The 17,977-nt window shown below is 42.3% G+C and overlaps 1 protein-coding gene across 1 annotated transcript in view; it reads right to left on the bottom strand.

The window, feature by feature from the left end:
• Positions 1-17,977, bottom strand: part of LOC107113253 (desmoglein-1-like) — a 43,772-nt gene that overhangs the window by 12,516 nt on the left and 13,279 nt on the right. The window contains exons 2-11 of the mRNA XM_015414554.1: positions 16,658-16,693; positions 13,444-13,572; positions 10,743-10,898; positions 10,441-10,588; positions 9,409-9,572; positions 8,433-8,567; positions 7,809-7,994; positions 5,937-6,199; positions 1,405-1,547; positions 482-703 (exon numbers count right to left, since the gene is read on the bottom strand). Of these exons, the coding sequence (XP_015270040.1) occupies positions 482-703; positions 1,405-1,547; positions 5,937-6,199; positions 7,809-7,994; positions 8,433-8,567; positions 9,409-9,572; positions 10,441-10,588; positions 10,743-10,898; positions 13,444-13,572; positions 16,658-16,693 (1,582 nt within the window). The remainder of the gene's footprint in view (positions 1-481; positions 704-1,404; positions 1,548-5,936; positions 6,200-7,808; positions 7,995-8,432; positions 8,568-9,408; positions 9,573-10,440; positions 10,589-10,742; positions 10,899-13,443; positions 13,573-16,657; positions 16,694-17,977) is intronic.

A 17,977-nucleotide genomic window follows, 5' to 3' on the forward strand; every position in this document is an offset into this window, starting at 1 on the left:
AGAAGAATGTAGTTGCATGACTGGGAATCAGGTGAGATGGTTGAATGAAGTCAAACACTTTCATTGAATCTTTGCCATAACATGGCCTTAGTTTTCTAGCTGATGCAAACTAACTTATGTATGTTGTTACTTATGAAAGTTAAAGAAACCCCAAGAACTTAAATGGCAAATGAGGCTGAAACAACTTAGGGCCCATCTCTGAGGCAGGCTGTTTAAAAGCCCACCTAGTTACAAAACAAATTTCCTGTGCCACATTGCAGCTGTGTTGCTGTCTTATCTATTTCCCCACCCATCCTGAGAACTCATTCAGATGCCTGTGTATCAGAAATACCTGAAAAATGGCCTCTGGTTGACAGAAGCAGGTAGCATACACAACTAACAAACAGGTAGTAGGTAGTTGGTACTGGAATGTGGACGTAGGGAGGCCTAGAAGGGTGTGCAAATGTGGGAGAGTTCAAGTTCTACAAATAATGTTACTCACCATTCACTATTCTGATAATCCATGAACTTTCTGGAGGCTGTGCTATTATGGTGAATTGAAAAGGCTGACCATTCGGATAATCATCTAGATCTGTTGCTGTGATTGTGATTGTTGGGCTGGACATGCAAACTTTTCTGATTTCACTGCTCACAACTGGGCAGTTATCATTGACATCTTCAATCATAAGCACCAAGGTACCAGTGGCTGTTGTGAAAGGGCTTTCTGAAACAGAAGTTATTTATTTAACAAATTATTTAAAATATTTATATCCCACCTTATGTCCATGGATTCAAGGTGGCTAACAAGCAACAAGTTGCAAGCATGCAGAACATAAAAGACTGTTAACAGATAAAACCCTCACAGATTTAAAAACACAGAGAGATTATAAACACACAGAATGTGTTCACGGGAGAAAAAAAATCAACAAATCAAATTAGAATCAGTTAAGAAAAACAATTTACTCAGTATATAAACAGGTCATTGACTTACAGCTGGTAACATTTAATGTCTGCAAGCCAGATACATGTCCAGAAAATAAATGGGGTTTATAGGTGGGTCTATTGGTGAAAGACAATTTAAGCAACCATTAAATAATCAAGTGATGATAAGCAAAATTTTACAAATTACAGCAGAAGATGCTGAGGACTTCTGGGGTGAAGGGATGAAGAAGGGAAAGCAAGGAAATGGACTTGCAAGAACCAATCAGATATTTAGCTTCAAGTGTCTAGGGGGAATGTTCACATATTTATTTAATGGACTTTCCTACACACTTAAGGTAGCTTACAGTAAATTACAAATATCAGTAGGTCAGTTCTGCAATGAATGAAATCTGTGTCTGAGCAAAAGTACTCTTGAATGATGTAAGATACCAGTTTCAGAATGCAGAGTAATTTCAGAGAAAGTGGGAAAATCTGTTTTCTTACCTGTACAAATAGCTAGCACCTCTGCAGTATAAGATCCTTTATATACATAAATTGATTCCCGATCAATTTGTTTCTTAATAGTGATTACAGCATGTCTTGGGTCGATATTAAACCAAGCAGCTGGATCTTTTCCCATCTGATAACTGTTTTTGATTAACAAAAATGATTAGAGTCAGTTATAGTCTGTTAATACAATTAAATTGCTAGTGCAAACCAGAAACATTTAGAAACCTATAAACATAGAGATGAAAAGAACTGCAAGGGTCATTTAGCTCAACCCCCTGCACAAAGCAGGAAATTCACAGCTACCTACCGCCCGACACCACCAGTGACCTTTGTTCTATGCCCAGAGGAAGGCTAGAAAAATCCAGGATCATTTGACCAATCTGGCCTGGAGAAAAATTCCTTCCTGACCCCAAAGTGGTGATCGGCATTACCCAGGGCATATAAGAAATAGCCACAAGAGCCAAGCACTGGATCATCCCTTCCTGCCATCCCTCTAGGGATGGGCATGAACCTTGTCATGAACCTAATTTCATGATAAAATTGCCAGGGTCGTGGTTCGTGAAACAAGGTTCATGCCATCTCACCTCAATGACCCTTCCACAACTCTCCACATGGTTACTGGGAGGTTTGTGCAGCTCGTGGTGGGAAGTGTGTGTGTGGGGGCCAAGAGGGATCCATTTCAGCCTAACAATAGGGCTGGTGCACCCATCAGCTGTGAGGCTGAAATAGATGCAAGCCATTTCAGTGATTCCTCTCGCTGAAATGGAGGGGTTTAATGGCTTGCAGCCATTTAAACCTAACAGCTGCTCCATTTTGCTCCCCCCACTTTGAAGCAGGGGGAAGTGAAATGGATGGGTTAAATGGCTCACAGCCATTTAATCTTTCCTGGGTGTTCCCCCTTTCTCCCAGCTGTGGCTTCCTGTGGCCCGGAGAAAGGTAGCCCAATCTGGCCCGAACCAATAGGGTCAGTTTGGGCATTTCTTTTACTATGTTCGGGGTTCGGTTCGGGTACAACCTGAGCATCAAAAGAGAATTTTCTGGTTTGTGCCCATTCCTACCCCCTTCTCATGATCTACCTAAATTCATAGTGGGTCATAGAATCAGAATTGCTGTTAGATGTAGCCTCTGCTTAAAAATCTCCAAGGAAGGAGAGACCACCACCTTCTGAGGTAGCCTGTTCCACTGAGGAACTGCTCTAACTGTCAGAAAGTTCTTCCTAATGTTTAGCCAAAAATAATTTTGATGTAATTTCAGCCTGTAGGTTCTTGTCTGACCTTCTGGAACAACAAAAAACAACTCCACTCCATTCTTTATATGACAATCTATCAAATACTTGAAGATGGCTATCACCTGAAAGGTGATATGATAGCCATCTTCTTCTTCTTCTTCTTCTTCAGCTCCTTCAACATTTCCTCATAGTACTTGGTCACCAGACCCCTCATCATCTTTATTGTCCTTCTCTGGACTCATGCCACTTTATCAACATCCTTCTTAAACTGTGGTGCCCCAGACTGAACACAGTACTCCAAGTGAGGCCTAACTAGAGCAGAATAAAGTGATACTATACTTCTGTTCTGTTGATACAGCCCCAAATTGTGTTTACCTTTTTAGCTACAGAATGGCAGAACAATTTTTTAAATTACATCTTCTCATTTTAAAATGGTTGAGCCATCTTAATCACATAGCTGACTCATGTACAGTGTATGACCTACTCAGACTCTGAGATCCTTTTCGCATGTGCTACTACCATGCAAAAAGGATGTAGGGGAGTTAGTAGATCATACACTGAACATGAGTCATCAGTGTGATTAAGCTGGCTTAACCATTTCAATATGAAATGTACTTTAAAAATTTATTCTGTCATTTGACATTCAAAATGAAATAAATTTTAAGTGAAAAGCAAATTGATGTGTGAGAACAAACCCTCTCTTTCCTAGAAATTAGCTGATGCCTTAGAGCTGTTAAAATGGTAGCAGACAGGAGTGATGCATGTATTAAGAGGATAACAAATCAAAATCTAAACCAAATATTTTTCAGAATTTTTCAAATAATGAATCCAATTGCAAAAAACCCCTTCAACCAGTAATCTCCAGCAATATTTGCAAATTACTTCCTGAAGTGCTAGTTTATTAATGAACTGAACTTTTTTTTAATATAGGGAGATTTTATTAACACTGGGGAGCTTTTAGCTTTAAGTTAGCCTTTCAACATGGAGATCCATGATCCCAACCAGTCTCACCCTCAGTCATGTGTACCATGGCTCTTAAATTGTTCATTTGCCTTGTGAAATAATTTTAGAGGGGCTAGGATGCTGCCTTTTATATATATTAAGGACCAAACCAGAAGAAAGAAAATGGCTTCCTTGCTGTCACTCTTTTCTTTGTCTTCCACACTGAAGTACTGGCCTCATCCTGCTGCTGCCTTTCATCCACAGCATCCTATTTCTGGCAGTCTCATTCAACAACCTACTGTCTAGTTTTCTGTCTGCCAAAATTAATTTTTGTTTGCTGTCATTATGATGTCTCTCCCTTCCCCAGCATGCTGGTAATCTCTGGCCCTTTCTGTACCTTCTATGAATGCATGGAAGCAGATAGATCAGAAGACATGCATTGTCTCCCGCTCCTGGCCTCCATCATGCATTCAGTCATCGACTGGAAGAGAGTCTGTGCATACACACCATGTGGCACTCTCTCTGTGCCATCTAAAGCCGTGAAAAGTCGTACGTAGAGGACTCTATATGTTTGGGGCATATCCTACTGCTGCTGTCTTATTCACATCATACTGTTTGAGCAGACAATTTGCTAATATTGTAATGTTGTTGTCTAGAGAGCTGGTTTAGAGATTATGAACAGCAAGACAGCAAAAGATCAAATTTGTGCATTTTGCACTTCAGCTGTAATCTGCAGAGATCGAGGCTCACAGATCTTACTGCAGGGAGTCACAAAGCTCCAATGATGCAGGGAAGCAGAAGTGCATGTGACTTGGGCTCCTGTTTTCTTTGTTTCTTGGATTAATTGAGCCAACTTTAATTGTCCTCATGCAAATGCCAGTTAGATTATAGACAGGCACCATGTAACTTCTGTACTGTCTGAGCCTTCAGGGAGGGCGGGAGATAAATCCAAAAAATAAAACAAAACACAAATCAGTGTATGCAGGAGTAGTACCATTAATACTGACAGAACAACCACATGGCTTTAAATATTGAGAATCCTTTCAGTACTTTTGTGGGTTTTTCTAAGGGCCAAACTAAGTCTGATGCTGGGAGATCTGTGAACATCTATTTTTCAGAGAAATACCAGCTGTGACTGGGGCCACTCTGTGTGGGAGGAGGTGTGGATCTTTCCCCTCTGCACTACGAGGCCTGGAAAACTTCTGGCACAGCTCAAAATGCTGTCTGTTACACATGAACACATGAAGCTGCCTTCTACTGAATCAGACCCTTTATCCATCTGTGCTGTCTACCTGACTTGCAGCGGCTCTCCAGGGACTCAGGCTGGGGGTCCTTTACATCACCTACAACTTGATCCTTACTGGAGATGCTGGGGATTGAACCTGGGACCTTCTGCATGCTTCTCTACTACTGAGCCATGGCCCAAGCCTTTACCTTTAAAGGCCTAAGAGGTTTGGAACCAAGACATTTAAAGAACCCCCTACTCCCATATAATTCAGCCTGTTGGGTAAGATCTGCTTCTGAAGACCTATTCCATGCACTTCCATTTGCAGAGGCAAGACAACTCAGTGTTCAGAGGTGGTAAACCTCTGAATACCAGTGCCAGGAAGAAGGCATCAGGGGAAGGAACTGGCCTCCATATTCTGTTGTTGGACCTCCAGAGGAACTGTTGGGCATTGTGTGAGTTAGGCTGCTGGACTAGATAGACCACTGGTCTGATCCAGCAGATCTTCTTATGTTCTTATGTGGGTAAGAAATTAGACTCCCTCTCCCTAGGGATTCACTTGGCACCAAGCTTGCTGAGTTGAGCATTAGGTGCCATCTGTTTCCCTAGACTATTTTTTAATTCATGTAGTTTAAAAATGCTGGCATTATAACAACAATTATTCTGGCAGAATGGCAGTTCCATTTGTGGAGGAGAGGTTTACCAATTTCTCTTCCACTGCGGACCCCACATTTTGCATCCACACTATTGCAGAGGGTTCTTTGCTGCCCATGAAGAGAATTTTCAGGGTTTCAGCAGGCTGCAGCAGAAGGAAGTAGGTGGGAAATTCCTCCTCTGCAGGCTGTACTCTGCTCATAGTACACAGGATCCGATCTTTTGGTTCCTACTTTTCATATATTGATTTGTACCCTGAACCACAAATGCCCTGATGATGGCCCTGGACATTCTATATTGTTTAGGGTATTTTAAACATTCCTTTCTCATCCTCCACTGTTTTACACACACACACACACACAGACACACACACACACACACACTACTATATTCCATATGTTGTTGGCACACTGGATTCAGATGCGATGCAGGTGTCCAGCCACAAAAGATGCTCAGAGTAAATAAAATATGCCTTACCGGACGTTAGTAGCAGGTCTTCCTGTATCCTGATCTATAGCTTGGAATGTCCCAACAGAGTAGGAGGTTGTGCTTGTACCTTCTGATGCAGTAACTGTTATTGTGGAAGGAGAAAATGTTGGTCCTTCCCTAATATTTATTACTTCTACTGAAAACGGGGTGCCCGTAGCTTGATACTGATTAGCCACTGAATAGTGGAAAGGAGCTACATTTCGTACACCAATACTTAACTGAATGTTTGAAGACTGTTCATAATCAAGTTCCTAAATGAAAGAAATAACATGGATTAATTTTAATGTATCCACCCACTCAAGGGTATCATACTCATGTATTAAATATCAATATATCATTTACCCCAATATATCATTTTTAATTTAAAAAATTGTTTTCACATTTTTTTCTCCCAGAAAAATTAAATGCAGTGAAACCGAGAGGCAGCAAATAGAAGTCAGAAGTAAGGATTTTTTTTCACACCTTAAGTAACTAGTGAAGTTGTTGGCAATAGGATATTGCAATGCATACTGGGAAAATCCAGTTCCCCAGTGGCTACTAGTCAAGCTAACCAAAAGTGCTATCTCCATGTTTAAAGTCAGTATGACATGTTCATATGCTAGTGAGAGGTCAATGGTGCCACTTCTAAACTTTGCTTTGCCAATCAACACAATGCTGAACAAGTGGTTTAAACAGCATGGCAGGTTTTATGTGCTTATGTTTAGCCATCCTGAAGCACTGTGCAAAGTCACATCTGCCAAGAGTTGCCAGCTTTTAACCCAGTCCCTCTAGCTGCCCCTTTAATATCATGTTGATCTGCAGCAAATACCAGGTGATGTTATTTACCTCTATGCCATAAAAAGCTACAACTGTCCACTTCCACACATTTAGCCTCTATTAAAAGGGGCAGGGCCTTTTCCTCTTGGCCTGTTGGCAAACCTAAGTGGTGGTGAGATTGCTGCAGTGAGAGCAACTATTATAGTTTAGAATGCAAGAGGGGAGCTACAAAACACACTAGACACATTAGAGAAATAGTTAATCCTCCTCGGCTTTGCCACATATATATATTAAAGGTATAATCCATGGTAGAGGATGCTGCTTGTGATGAACTAGTTGACTTCTCAGGTAAAAACAACAGTGAACACATAAAGCTGCCTCATACTCAATCAGCATCCTTGGGTCATCCAAGTCAGTATTGTCTACTCAGACTAGCTGCAGCTTTCCAGGATCTCAGGCCGAGGTCTACTACTTGATACTTTTATTTGGAGATGCTGGGGATTGCATTTAGGATCTTCTGTATGCCAAGCAGATGCTCTACCACTGAGTCACGGCCCCTCCCCAACATTAATTGCTTTGTTACTCATTAACTCTCCTGTATCAATTGAAGTTGCTGGTGGCTGAATAGCCCATTTACCAAGGCATTCTCTTTGGAAGACAGGACGTGAAAATAGACATTACATTGTGCAAAATCAAAGGAAAATAAATGTTTTAAAGAAAGAAAATAAATATTGCTGTCAAAATGCCTTATGTGTCTTATGTTAACAGGTTGACTATGTGAGCCTTTTCTCCTCCTGCTGGACAAGACAGAAGGCAGTGGGAATAGATTCTCCTATTTCAAATGTACAAACATACCCATACTTACTTGAAAGGAAGACAGCCCTGGATGTAAGATGACCTTCTAAAAATGTCACACACACACACACATGCATACACTCAAATGTTTTTTTGGAGATAACTGTAACTTGTATCAAATGTAAGATGACCCCCCTCTTTTTTGATGGCATGCCTGAGAAAAAAACCTGGTCTTGCATTTGGGAAGATACCATAGTATCAGATTGTGATCTTCAACAGCAACAGTGAAAGAGTATTTCAAATTCATACCTCTACCACCATCAGGATAGCTTCATTTGTCATTGGATCTACAGTTATAGCAAAGTTGTTGTTTTCATTTCCAGAGAGAAAGTAACACTCTGCTCTCCAGTTATCTGTATGCATTTGATCCAGATCAGTAATCTGTATCCTTATAAGCTCATCACTCCGTGTATTTTCTGAAATTCGTGCTGAATACTAGGGGAGGGGAAGAAAAGAAAAAGAAAACTGCTGTTGACATCTGACACTCTTAGATGAACTAAAGTTTAATGCAGACAAGTAAGCTGTGATGCTGGTTGGGAAGGCAGAGCGTTTGCTGGTATAAATCTATCAGCCTTCGATGAGGTTAAGCTTTCATTGATGGATTGTTTAGAGCATGGGGATGCTCTTGGGCCCAGCCTAGTTGATGGATAAGCAGGTTGGTACCACAACCTTCAGATGGGACTACTGCAGATGGCTCAGAAACCTCGATTGTTATGATATATATATAGGCAATCTGGACTACTTCTATTTCTGTTTGGGCTTCCAATGGCATAAAAATGGATCCCTTTGTCGGAACATTGGTGTTTCCCCCTAGGAAGCTGTTATGAATGTGAACAAGGAAATGTTGATGATGCTGGTGATTTCTGGTCTTACCGAGCTCTGTGAAAAGGTTGGAAAGTTGTCATTTACATCTACCACATTAACATCACAGGTGCATTCAGATGATATTCCATCTGGGCCTCCATTCCTGTCTGTGGCTTTCACTACCAAAGAGTAGCTACTATATTCCTAAATGAAAGGGGGGAGGGCAGAATTGTTAAAAATGTCACATTAGTAATAACGTACACTTCATTAATATACCTTTCTCAACAAAAAAAAGGTTTGTTTATGACTCATTTAGGGTTGCCAGGTCCCCCCTGGCCACTGGTGGGGAACTCATTGGAAAAGCCTGAGAGGTTTTGAATATCCCACTGTACACTACTTTTCTGGTAGGTTGGGTAAGGTAGGCCACCAGCAGGAGACTGGGAGGGTGAATGTGAGGGGTGGCTGTTGCTAATGGGAAGTGACATCATGGCATTGGCCCAACAGCCATTTTTTTAAATTGACAACCATTGCAGTAGGGAAATGCCACTGAGTACCACTGATTACAATAATATTTACTTCCAAGTAAGCCTTTATGGGATTGCAGCTTTACCCCTTTTTTGCTTCCTTTTCTTCTCTTTTCTATCCCTTTCGGGGGGTCAAAACAGATGAGACACTGGGAAATCTATGGTTGGATCCTCCCAGTATTTTTCAAGTGCTAATTAAACAGTGCAGGGCTCTTATACTGATTTGGGTGCGGGTGTGTGTGTTAATTCTCCCACCATGTGGTTTTGCTGATCAAGACTGCCCACTAACATTGTATACCCCACAACAGAAAAAAGACAGGTTTTTAATTGAGAAACTGCACCTAAATTTAATCCCCTCCCTCACAGAAATAAAAGAGAATAGTCATTTTTTCACTCAACAAGTGTTCAGCTGTTACTCAGTTGCTAAAAATTCAGAGGGAAGCAGCTACGTTGCAAGGGTTTCCCTTCCAGTACTCATAAGGCCATATTTTCCTATGAGGTACAAGGAAGGATTCTTTTACCTCTCTGTCAAGCATATTTGCAATGTGAAGTTCCCCATTTAATGTGTTCAAAATAAACTTTAATGGACCTCCAGGAGACTGACTCTCAATCTTGTAGGCAATTTTGGAATTCAGGGTATTTGGCTCATCTGCATCTGTAGCTGTTATTTTCATCACCAATGTGTCTGGAAATAAGACAAGAGAGAGTATGAAGAACTGCATTTCAGTTTATTAAGGAATGGGACAGACTGGGAGGAAAAAACAGGGGGAAGGAGAAAGAGGCTTGACTAGCTAGCGTCTCCTTTGCTGTGCAGGGCTCAGACACATATCTCCTTCCCCCTCCTGTAATGGGGTTGGGCTGTACCCAGCTAAGGAGATGCTGGCCCAGCTACTCTGCACAGGGCTTGGCCATGTGTCTCCTTCCCTGCTCAGCATGGAGCTTTGTGGGGTTGTGTGTGGTGAAGGAGGAGACACTAGCCTGGGCCAAACTGCGTAGGGCTTAGCCATATGCTTCCATTCCCACCTAGCACAGGGTGAGGGCCACCCTTTTGCAGCAGCAGTGCCCCCCTCTGGGAGAGGGATGCCCCTCATTTATGGCTTAGGTGGGGGGGCATCAGGACTTTCCCCAGTGGGCTTAATGGCCAGTCCACCCCTGATTAAGGTTAGCATATAGTGGGAATGATCTAAGACCAGAACTGGCTACATTTTCAAAATCTGACATAGATTTCCAACAAACACCTTAGTCTCTGAGAGTATTCTGTTGCAAAGTAATTATGAGTTCCTTATGAAAAGCATGGGTTTTGCAAACAGGTACTTCTAAAAAGAAGGCAACATCTATATGGTTGCCTTTGAATTTGTTTTCAGTGTATCAATGGGAAGAAACAATGGGCTGGATCCAAAGGCGTCCTTGTGCAAGTGGCTGGATCGTGCCTGGATTTCAAAGGGCTGTGACAAAATTAGGAACTAGGCAACATAATGGACAGTTACACAGAGAAGATTTTATGTCTATACTCGTGAATAGACATGGCTGCATTACATTTGTAGCATACTTACCCTCCATGCTGCTTTCACTAATTGACCCAGCGAACACGGCTTGTGTAAATACTGGTGGATTGTCATTTATATCCAGAACTCGAACTCGAAGTTGAAGCGCAGTTTCCACTGACTGCTGTGTAACTGGATTTATAGCATAACAGTCTATCTGGATTAAGAGTTTAAAATGAGAAACTAATTCACAATGGGTATATGCTATTCCAGATACTGAAAAACATTCGGTCAAAAGCAGCTTTCTTCCAATTTATAAGTTGTACAAAAATAATAAAGTAGGGGAACATTTTTGAAAACTTAGTACTTACAATAAAAAATGGATTTGTCTCTCGATCAACTATTTTTGTTATATTAATTTCACCAGTCTTCTGATTGATGACAAATACACCAAATGGATGACTATCAATCCCTTTCCCTGAGATTTTGTATATAATTGATTGCTTTTCTTCACAATCTGATCGTATCTGCAACAACAAGGAAAAAATTGGTTTCTTATTGTCAGTCCAAATGCTTTAGTCAACTTTAAACGGTCCCCCAGTGATTCCTGACAACCAGCTTTAACAGTATATATGTGGTGGATATCATGGGAAAGACATCATCTGTGAATTTATTTATTTATTTAGAAAAGATATATGCTGCCTCACCAAAAATCTATTAGAGAAAGCTTACAAATAAAAAACATACAATAAAATCATAAAACAACAATGTACATTATTAATGTGTACAAGCCATTAAAAACAGCACAAAACTGAACAACCTAAAGTGATATTCTATAAAACAGACCTCAGGCTAGAAACAAGCCATAAAAACAGCTTAAGTGATAGAACCAGGTAAAATCCTGGGTGATGAGAAATGTTTTGGCCTGGTACCTAAAAAACAGCAAGGCAGGTGCCAGGTAAGCATCAAGGGGGAAGGGCATGGCAAAAAAAATGAGGTGCCACCACTGGAAAAGCCTTGTAGTTGCCCTGCCTCACCTTTGCAGGTGGAGACCCAGAGAGCAAAGCTTGGGAAGATGATGCAGTGCTTCTGCAGCATCAGAGCACTATGGATCAGCCCCAGAAGACAGTGGAGACATAGTTCTCCTGGAACTGCCAAGCACCTGCTCAGCCAGCAACACAACCAACATCTGCATGGAATGACCAGTGTACATCTCATTGCTCTGCTGTGGGGTTGCTAACTGTCTTGTATCAGCCCAGCTCCTGGATCCTCACAACTGTTCAGACATTTATTCATCTAGCACAATTGTCCCATTCATGGGCATGCAGTGATTGGAACAGATGTACCTGTGACTCTGTCAGGGTGACTTAAGGCACATGGGACATTACTAGAATGAAGGAGAAAGCAACCCCATCCACTTGACCGGGCTCCAGTTTTTCTGAGTCACATCTCTCCTTAATTGAGGTTCTACAGATTGGGCTCATTTCTCACCCACCCCTGCTCATTTCTTCCCCCAGTTATCTTCAGCAAGCCTTAGGATGGGGCTGAGGGGGGTGATAAAAATGGGCATATCTATGCTTTTGCAAGGAGGAGGAGAAGGAAGTCTTCCAGACTGTACACGTCCTCACATCATTGCTGGCAACTGATAAACAATGCAGCTCATATAAGGGAGGGGCAGGCAGGGATTTGATGGAGGGCAAAGGCTGTCAGGGTGAATGGGTGGAGGCAGTGGTGTTCCTGCTTCTGAGTGAAGGAAGGAGATGGTGTATGAGGACTCCCTGGTGAAAATGATGGCCATTTGTATCAGCCAGTCAGTATGAGTGGTTCATCCCATGAGATTCAGCTCGATGAGGCAAAATTTCAGCCAGGTTTGAGACTCTATCCACAATGTCGCAGGGCTCTCCCCATGTGGGAATTTACCTAGTGTCTTGAGTATGCTGTGCCTTTTCACTGTTACATTCTTCCCTGCCCTGTTCTATGTGGCTGTGGTCAACATCAGGGCTGCTGGGAGGATGCCTAATATGCTCAGAACTGTGCTACCCTTCTTAGGAATGGAATAGAATCTCTACAATCTGGAATCCCAGGAGCACACTGTAATAGTTACTAAAAGCCATTGCAGCCATTACTGCAATTACTTTTTCATGTAAGTGACAGCAGAGAGAGCTGGTGACTCAGAAGGTTGCACCTTCTCATCCATGTAACTTTCAAATTGCCTTTAAAAATTAATTATGATTTCCTTTTTTTGAAATTAGAATGGTTAGAATGGTTAAGCTGTTATTTTGTCAGTGACTGTGTATGCCCATGTAATAGTTTTCCTTTTAATTTTTCAGCCTTGGGAGCGGTACTCTTTCTTACTATGCACTTATACACTTTGGTTTCTCCCCCCCCCCTTTTTAAATATAAAGGAAATGGCAATGTCTGTCCTGTTATGGCATAGTTATATGTTTGTCCATTTTGTTGTGGCAGGATATCACATAGGCAATTGCATTGTAGTTTATAGGAGTATAACCCATCAAGATAATATGCCACCAGAGTGTGCAGTGTTTGTAAGGAAAAGCCCCAAAGCAGAGTACTTGGAAAGCAAGGTGCCCCGATTTCTTTAAAGCAGTGGAGGGCCAGCCAGATCCCTTACTGGAATGGCAAGAACAGAAAAACTATCCTCTGCAACAGCAGAAGATGCAGTAGGGCATCATTTCTCAAAAGTGAGGTTCTCTGGCTGAGGTTTAGACATGATAGAGAGAGACAGTGCTTGTCCAGGAAGCATTGCACCTTAATTCTGAGTAGGTGGGGATAGATTGTGGTTGCTTAGTAGTGATGGAAAGGCACTCTGGATGCATTTAACAACACTTTCCTTTATTGCAACCTTGCTTTTTCAGAACTCAGCCCTAGCACAGAAAGCAGATTCCAGTTCTAAGGCTTGTCACTAACAGAACACTTGTTTGATTTTAATGTATATGTAATAGAATATTAAACAAAACAAAATGCCAACCCTTACAGTTCTGGAAGGAGTACTCATTACTTTAGTAATTTCTAATGGTTGAGCAGTATTGTTTTAATTTGCTTGGCGCTTACCCTGGCAATTGGATTTCTCCTTGAATTATCCTCGCCTTCCCTAATGGCAGCAGCAAACTTAATCCATTCTCGTTTTTGCCTCCGAAATGTTTTCCACCTTTCCACACCATTTTCATCCCATTCTTTCACCTGAAACCAAAAACATACCAGAATTACTCTAGCTGTTCTGAATTCTGACAAAAAGTAAAACCTCAATTCAAGCTACTGGTTGAACTGTTATGACATCAGGTTCACAAATAATTTAACTCCTATGAGGGAAAAGGCAGATGTGGAATGCTGTGAACCATGGCTGCTATTGTGAGGGAAATGGAGGGTTAGTTTGGCTGCGTTAAAGATGAGAGATAGGGCCTATTATGCACTAGTTTTTTTCCTCGCTTTCACCATGCATCACAGAGTCCGATCAGACGGCTCTTTAGATCTGCGTGAGTCACGATTGCCTCACGGATCTAAAGGTAATGTCCAGACACAAACATCTGAGAAATGTCCCTCTTCCATGGTTATCCCGTTTTGCCGTGCTTCGGAGCCGTACTTAAAAGATACCACTTTAAATCTGGGGTTTTCGGTTACCTGCGGGACAACTGCGGACTTTTAGCCATCTGATCGTTCCACCAGTGTGCAATCCACCCATCAGGGTGGTCTGATGTCAGACCATCCTGAGCGGGTGTCATTTCAAAAAATCTCTACACAGGCACGGATCAACAAGGACACACTGTCACGTCTATGTGCATCCACAAAAAGTTTTCTTTAAAAATACCCACTGCGCGCCTCCTTCAACAAGGACGTGCTGTGATGTCTATCCACAATTTTTTTTTTAAAAAAACCCACCGCGCACACCTTCAGTGGACGCTGTCTAGACAATCCACAATGGAGGCAGCATGCAGTAAGGCGATTCACCAGGAGGATGTCTGGTCGTGCTATGATGAATTTAAAATATCAGGATCAAATTCAAGCTGGCATAATGGCGGGATTAGTTGCTTGTTTGAACGCACCCACTGTTGGGTTTTGTATTTTGTTTTTTGTCATTCTGCTTTCTCCCCACTGTCACCATGCATTTCTGTTGGGTTTTCTTTTTCTTCTGCATTGTTTTCCCCCTTTTAATGCTCAGTTTGCTTTCTGCTCGCAGTTTTCCTGCAGTATTTCAGAGTGCTTTTGATGCAGTCTTTCCCCTTGCCTCACTTGAAAGCCATAGGTAAAATTCAAAAGCAGACAGATTCCCTTGAATTTTTCCCTCCTCCCTTTCCCCACCCCTTAGAAGCCCCGCCCCCACTCACATTGCGGTCTTACCTCCACTCTGCACCTTCCACCATCTTCCCCCCATTCAATGGTGCTTATTTGTAAAATTTTGGGTTTTTGTAACAAGCAGGATGAGTTTAACAATAGGACTTTATCGTTAAACTTGGACTGCTGAGGAAACATTTTTACTGAACTGAGAGGTAAGTGTGTATGTGTGTGTGTGTGTTCTGCTGGGCAGCCTGGTTTAGACTGTATTTCCATAATAGAGCTCGCCCAGGAGCCGATCCTGCGAGGAGAGTTCACCCTGCAGGACTGGCTCCTGGGAGGGCTCTGTTGGGCAGTCTAAACCAGAACTCCCAGCAGAGTCCCAGCCAAGTCTCCTCACAGGATCAGCTCCTGGGGGGCTCTGTTGGGCAGTCTGGTTCCAACCAGGCAGTGCATCAGCACCCCAGCCAAACACACACACACCCCCCTTGCAGTTCAGTAAAATGTTTCAACAACATCCTAGTTTATCAATAAACTCCTCTGGTTAAGCTCATCCCTGAGTAAAAATAAAACAAAATTAAAGGACAATGTTTTAATGTTTGAAACGAGCTGTGGAGGCTTAGTTCCTTGCAGGCTTAAAGGAGGATTGGAGAGGATGCAAACTGCAGTGTCCCCAGTGCAAAAAGCAAGCAAGCAAACAAACAAACAAAAGGATTTCAGTGCTACATGCAAACAAAATAAAAGGGTGGGGGGAAAGAGAATTTATGTTATGGTCAAGTGTGCCACAATGTACCAGGCTTTGCAAAAGCCCTGAAGAACGCAGGTGCTGTTACATAAATAAAGTTCAATCTTTTCAAACACCATGGAGGACATGGAAACTACCATTCCCAGGTTTACCAGAGGCATTGGTGTGGGGGGGAAGCAACAAATCCAGCTCAGATTATCCATTTTGGGGAACAACTGAAAGTGTGGCTGGGTAGCAAGGACAGACTGATACCCCTCCATGAATGAGGCAGCTGCAATTGGGCAACTGCAGAAATTAAAAAAACACAACAACTTTGGAGGCCACCCCCCACACACATCACAAGTGACGTCCCCACCACAATTAAGAAAAACTGCATTTTTTCTTAGTAGCTGCACAATGAATCTACTAGAGAAAAAAGAAATACACCAGAGGAAAAAATAATATGAGGACGGCAGGCACAGAAATTCAAAGTCAAGTTTTAAGGCTGGACTGCTCAGATTCTCTGCAGTAAACTGCAGTAAGCTGTGTGTGCAGAAACAGCCTTAGTATACTGCAGCAAGACTTGTGAACAGGGATTTAGATTGCAGTGGTTAAGATGCTGAGCTGCAGACTGGAAGTTCGAGCTCCGAGTGCCACATGATGGAGTGAGCTCCTGTCTCTGGTCCCAGCTCCTGCCAACCTAGCAGTTCAAAAGCAAGAAATTGCAAGTAGATAAATAGGTACTGCTTCGGTGGGAAGGTAACAGCGTTCTGTGCATCTTGGCGTCTAGTCATGCCGGCCACGTGACCACGGAAACGTCTTCGGACAGTACTGGCTCATTGGCTTGGAAACGGAGATGAGCACCGCACCCCTAGAGTCGGATTGGACTGACTTTCAAGCAAGGGAAACCTTTACCTTTACTTAAGGAAACTGAAGGCTATGGAGCCAAGCATGCATAGATAGAGGGAGGGACTTCATATGCTTTAAAGGTAGACCGGCAGTACACCACCACTGAGATGGCAGCGGTCTCAGACAGTGATCTGAAGGAGGCACATGGGCTTTGGGGAGCAACCTCAGACTGGGCCCACATGCAGGAAAGGCTATGAACTGTAAATAAGGAGTACAGAGTTGAAGAAGACAGAATTTCATACATTGCTTCTAACTAAATAGCCCAATCTACATCTGCAAGTTTTCAATTCATTTATAACATGAAAGATTTGTAGGATACACTAACAAACAGCAGTATTAATTACATTCCAGCAATTAAATTACCTCAACACGAAAGCCAATGCTGCACTCCAGGAGCACCTATGAATGGAACAAGAAGAACAGTGTAAGTACAATGTACTTTTTGGTAAATTTCCAGTGATAAGGTGCATAATGTGCAAAACAAAACAACCCTCCTCCAAACCTCCACCTTATAGACGCTATAGAAATAAACTTTGTTTTAGGGTTGCCAGGTCTCCCACTATAGCAGGAGACTTCCCGGCAACCTGCTCTTTTTCAGGTGCTGGCAGGAGGAAATGGGGAAGGAGACTGGGTTCACTGACATGATAACTGATATAAACCAGAAGTGATGTCATGGATGCTCTAAGGTTTACAAAAACTCTGTGATTTTGCCATAGAGTTTTTGTGAATCCTAGAGTGTTCCGTGACATTATTTCCAGTTTTTACTAGAAGTCATGTCAACATGCTGGCATGACACTGCTGTGCCAGTCACCATCCCTGATAGATTATAGAGGCTGCCAGTTGTGGCCTGGCAACCCTGTTTACATCATTAATAGTCTGAATGTCTTCATATAAATTGGTGATGGCACTTGCTGATGTGCTGGTTTGTAATTCTTGGGAATAAAATCCAAATGGCCTTGAATGGAACAGAACAAAACTAGGAGTTTCTACTTGCTCTCTACTAGTATTGAGCTGAAATCATCCTGGGTAAGCAGCACATAACAATGTGCCCTCAGTGTGGCCGTGTACACAAACTTTCTCTTTTATGTCTGATTGTGGCAGTCCCTCCCTAAGCCATGCAGAGAGCAAACCTCTGCATTTCTTGAAAACATATACCAACCAGTATCTCTTCCCCAAAGTGAAGAGCCAGTCCTGGCTTTTTTGAGATTCCTTGGCGCATGAAGTGCTTCTTTTACTGTAAGATAGGGTTGCTAACCTCCATGTGGGGCCTGGAGATCTTCCAAAATGACAACTGCTCTCTAGACTACAGAGATTAGTTTCCCTAGACAAAATGGCTTGTTTGAATGGTGGAGTCTATGGCATTATACTATTGAAGCCCCTCCCCTCCTCAAATCCTGCCTTCCTCGGGGTCCACCCCAAATTTACCAATGAAAATTTGGCAACCCGACATGAGGATGTTTATTTTGCCAGTGTTTTGTGAAACCTGCTAATATTTTATTATTTGCCCCAACTCTCATGGCATTCAATTTCTGACTGGCATCCCCTCAGTAGCCATTTTGTGATGGTGCCCACCAGTGTTCCCTCTAAGCTGAGTTAGTGTGTGCTAGCTTACAGTTTTTTAGCCTCCAGCTCACACATTTTTGTCTCAGCTCAGGAAGGGTGGCTCCAGAACAAACTAATTTA

Source organism: Gekko japonicus, unplaced genomic scaffold (genome assembly GCF_001447785.1).
Source record: "Gekko japonicus isolate JY-2015 unplaced genomic scaffold, Gekko_japonicus_V1.1 scaffold559, whole genome shotgun sequence".
Taxonomy (NCBI): domain Eukaryota; kingdom Metazoa; phylum Chordata; class Lepidosauria; order Squamata; family Gekkonidae; genus Gekko; species Gekko japonicus.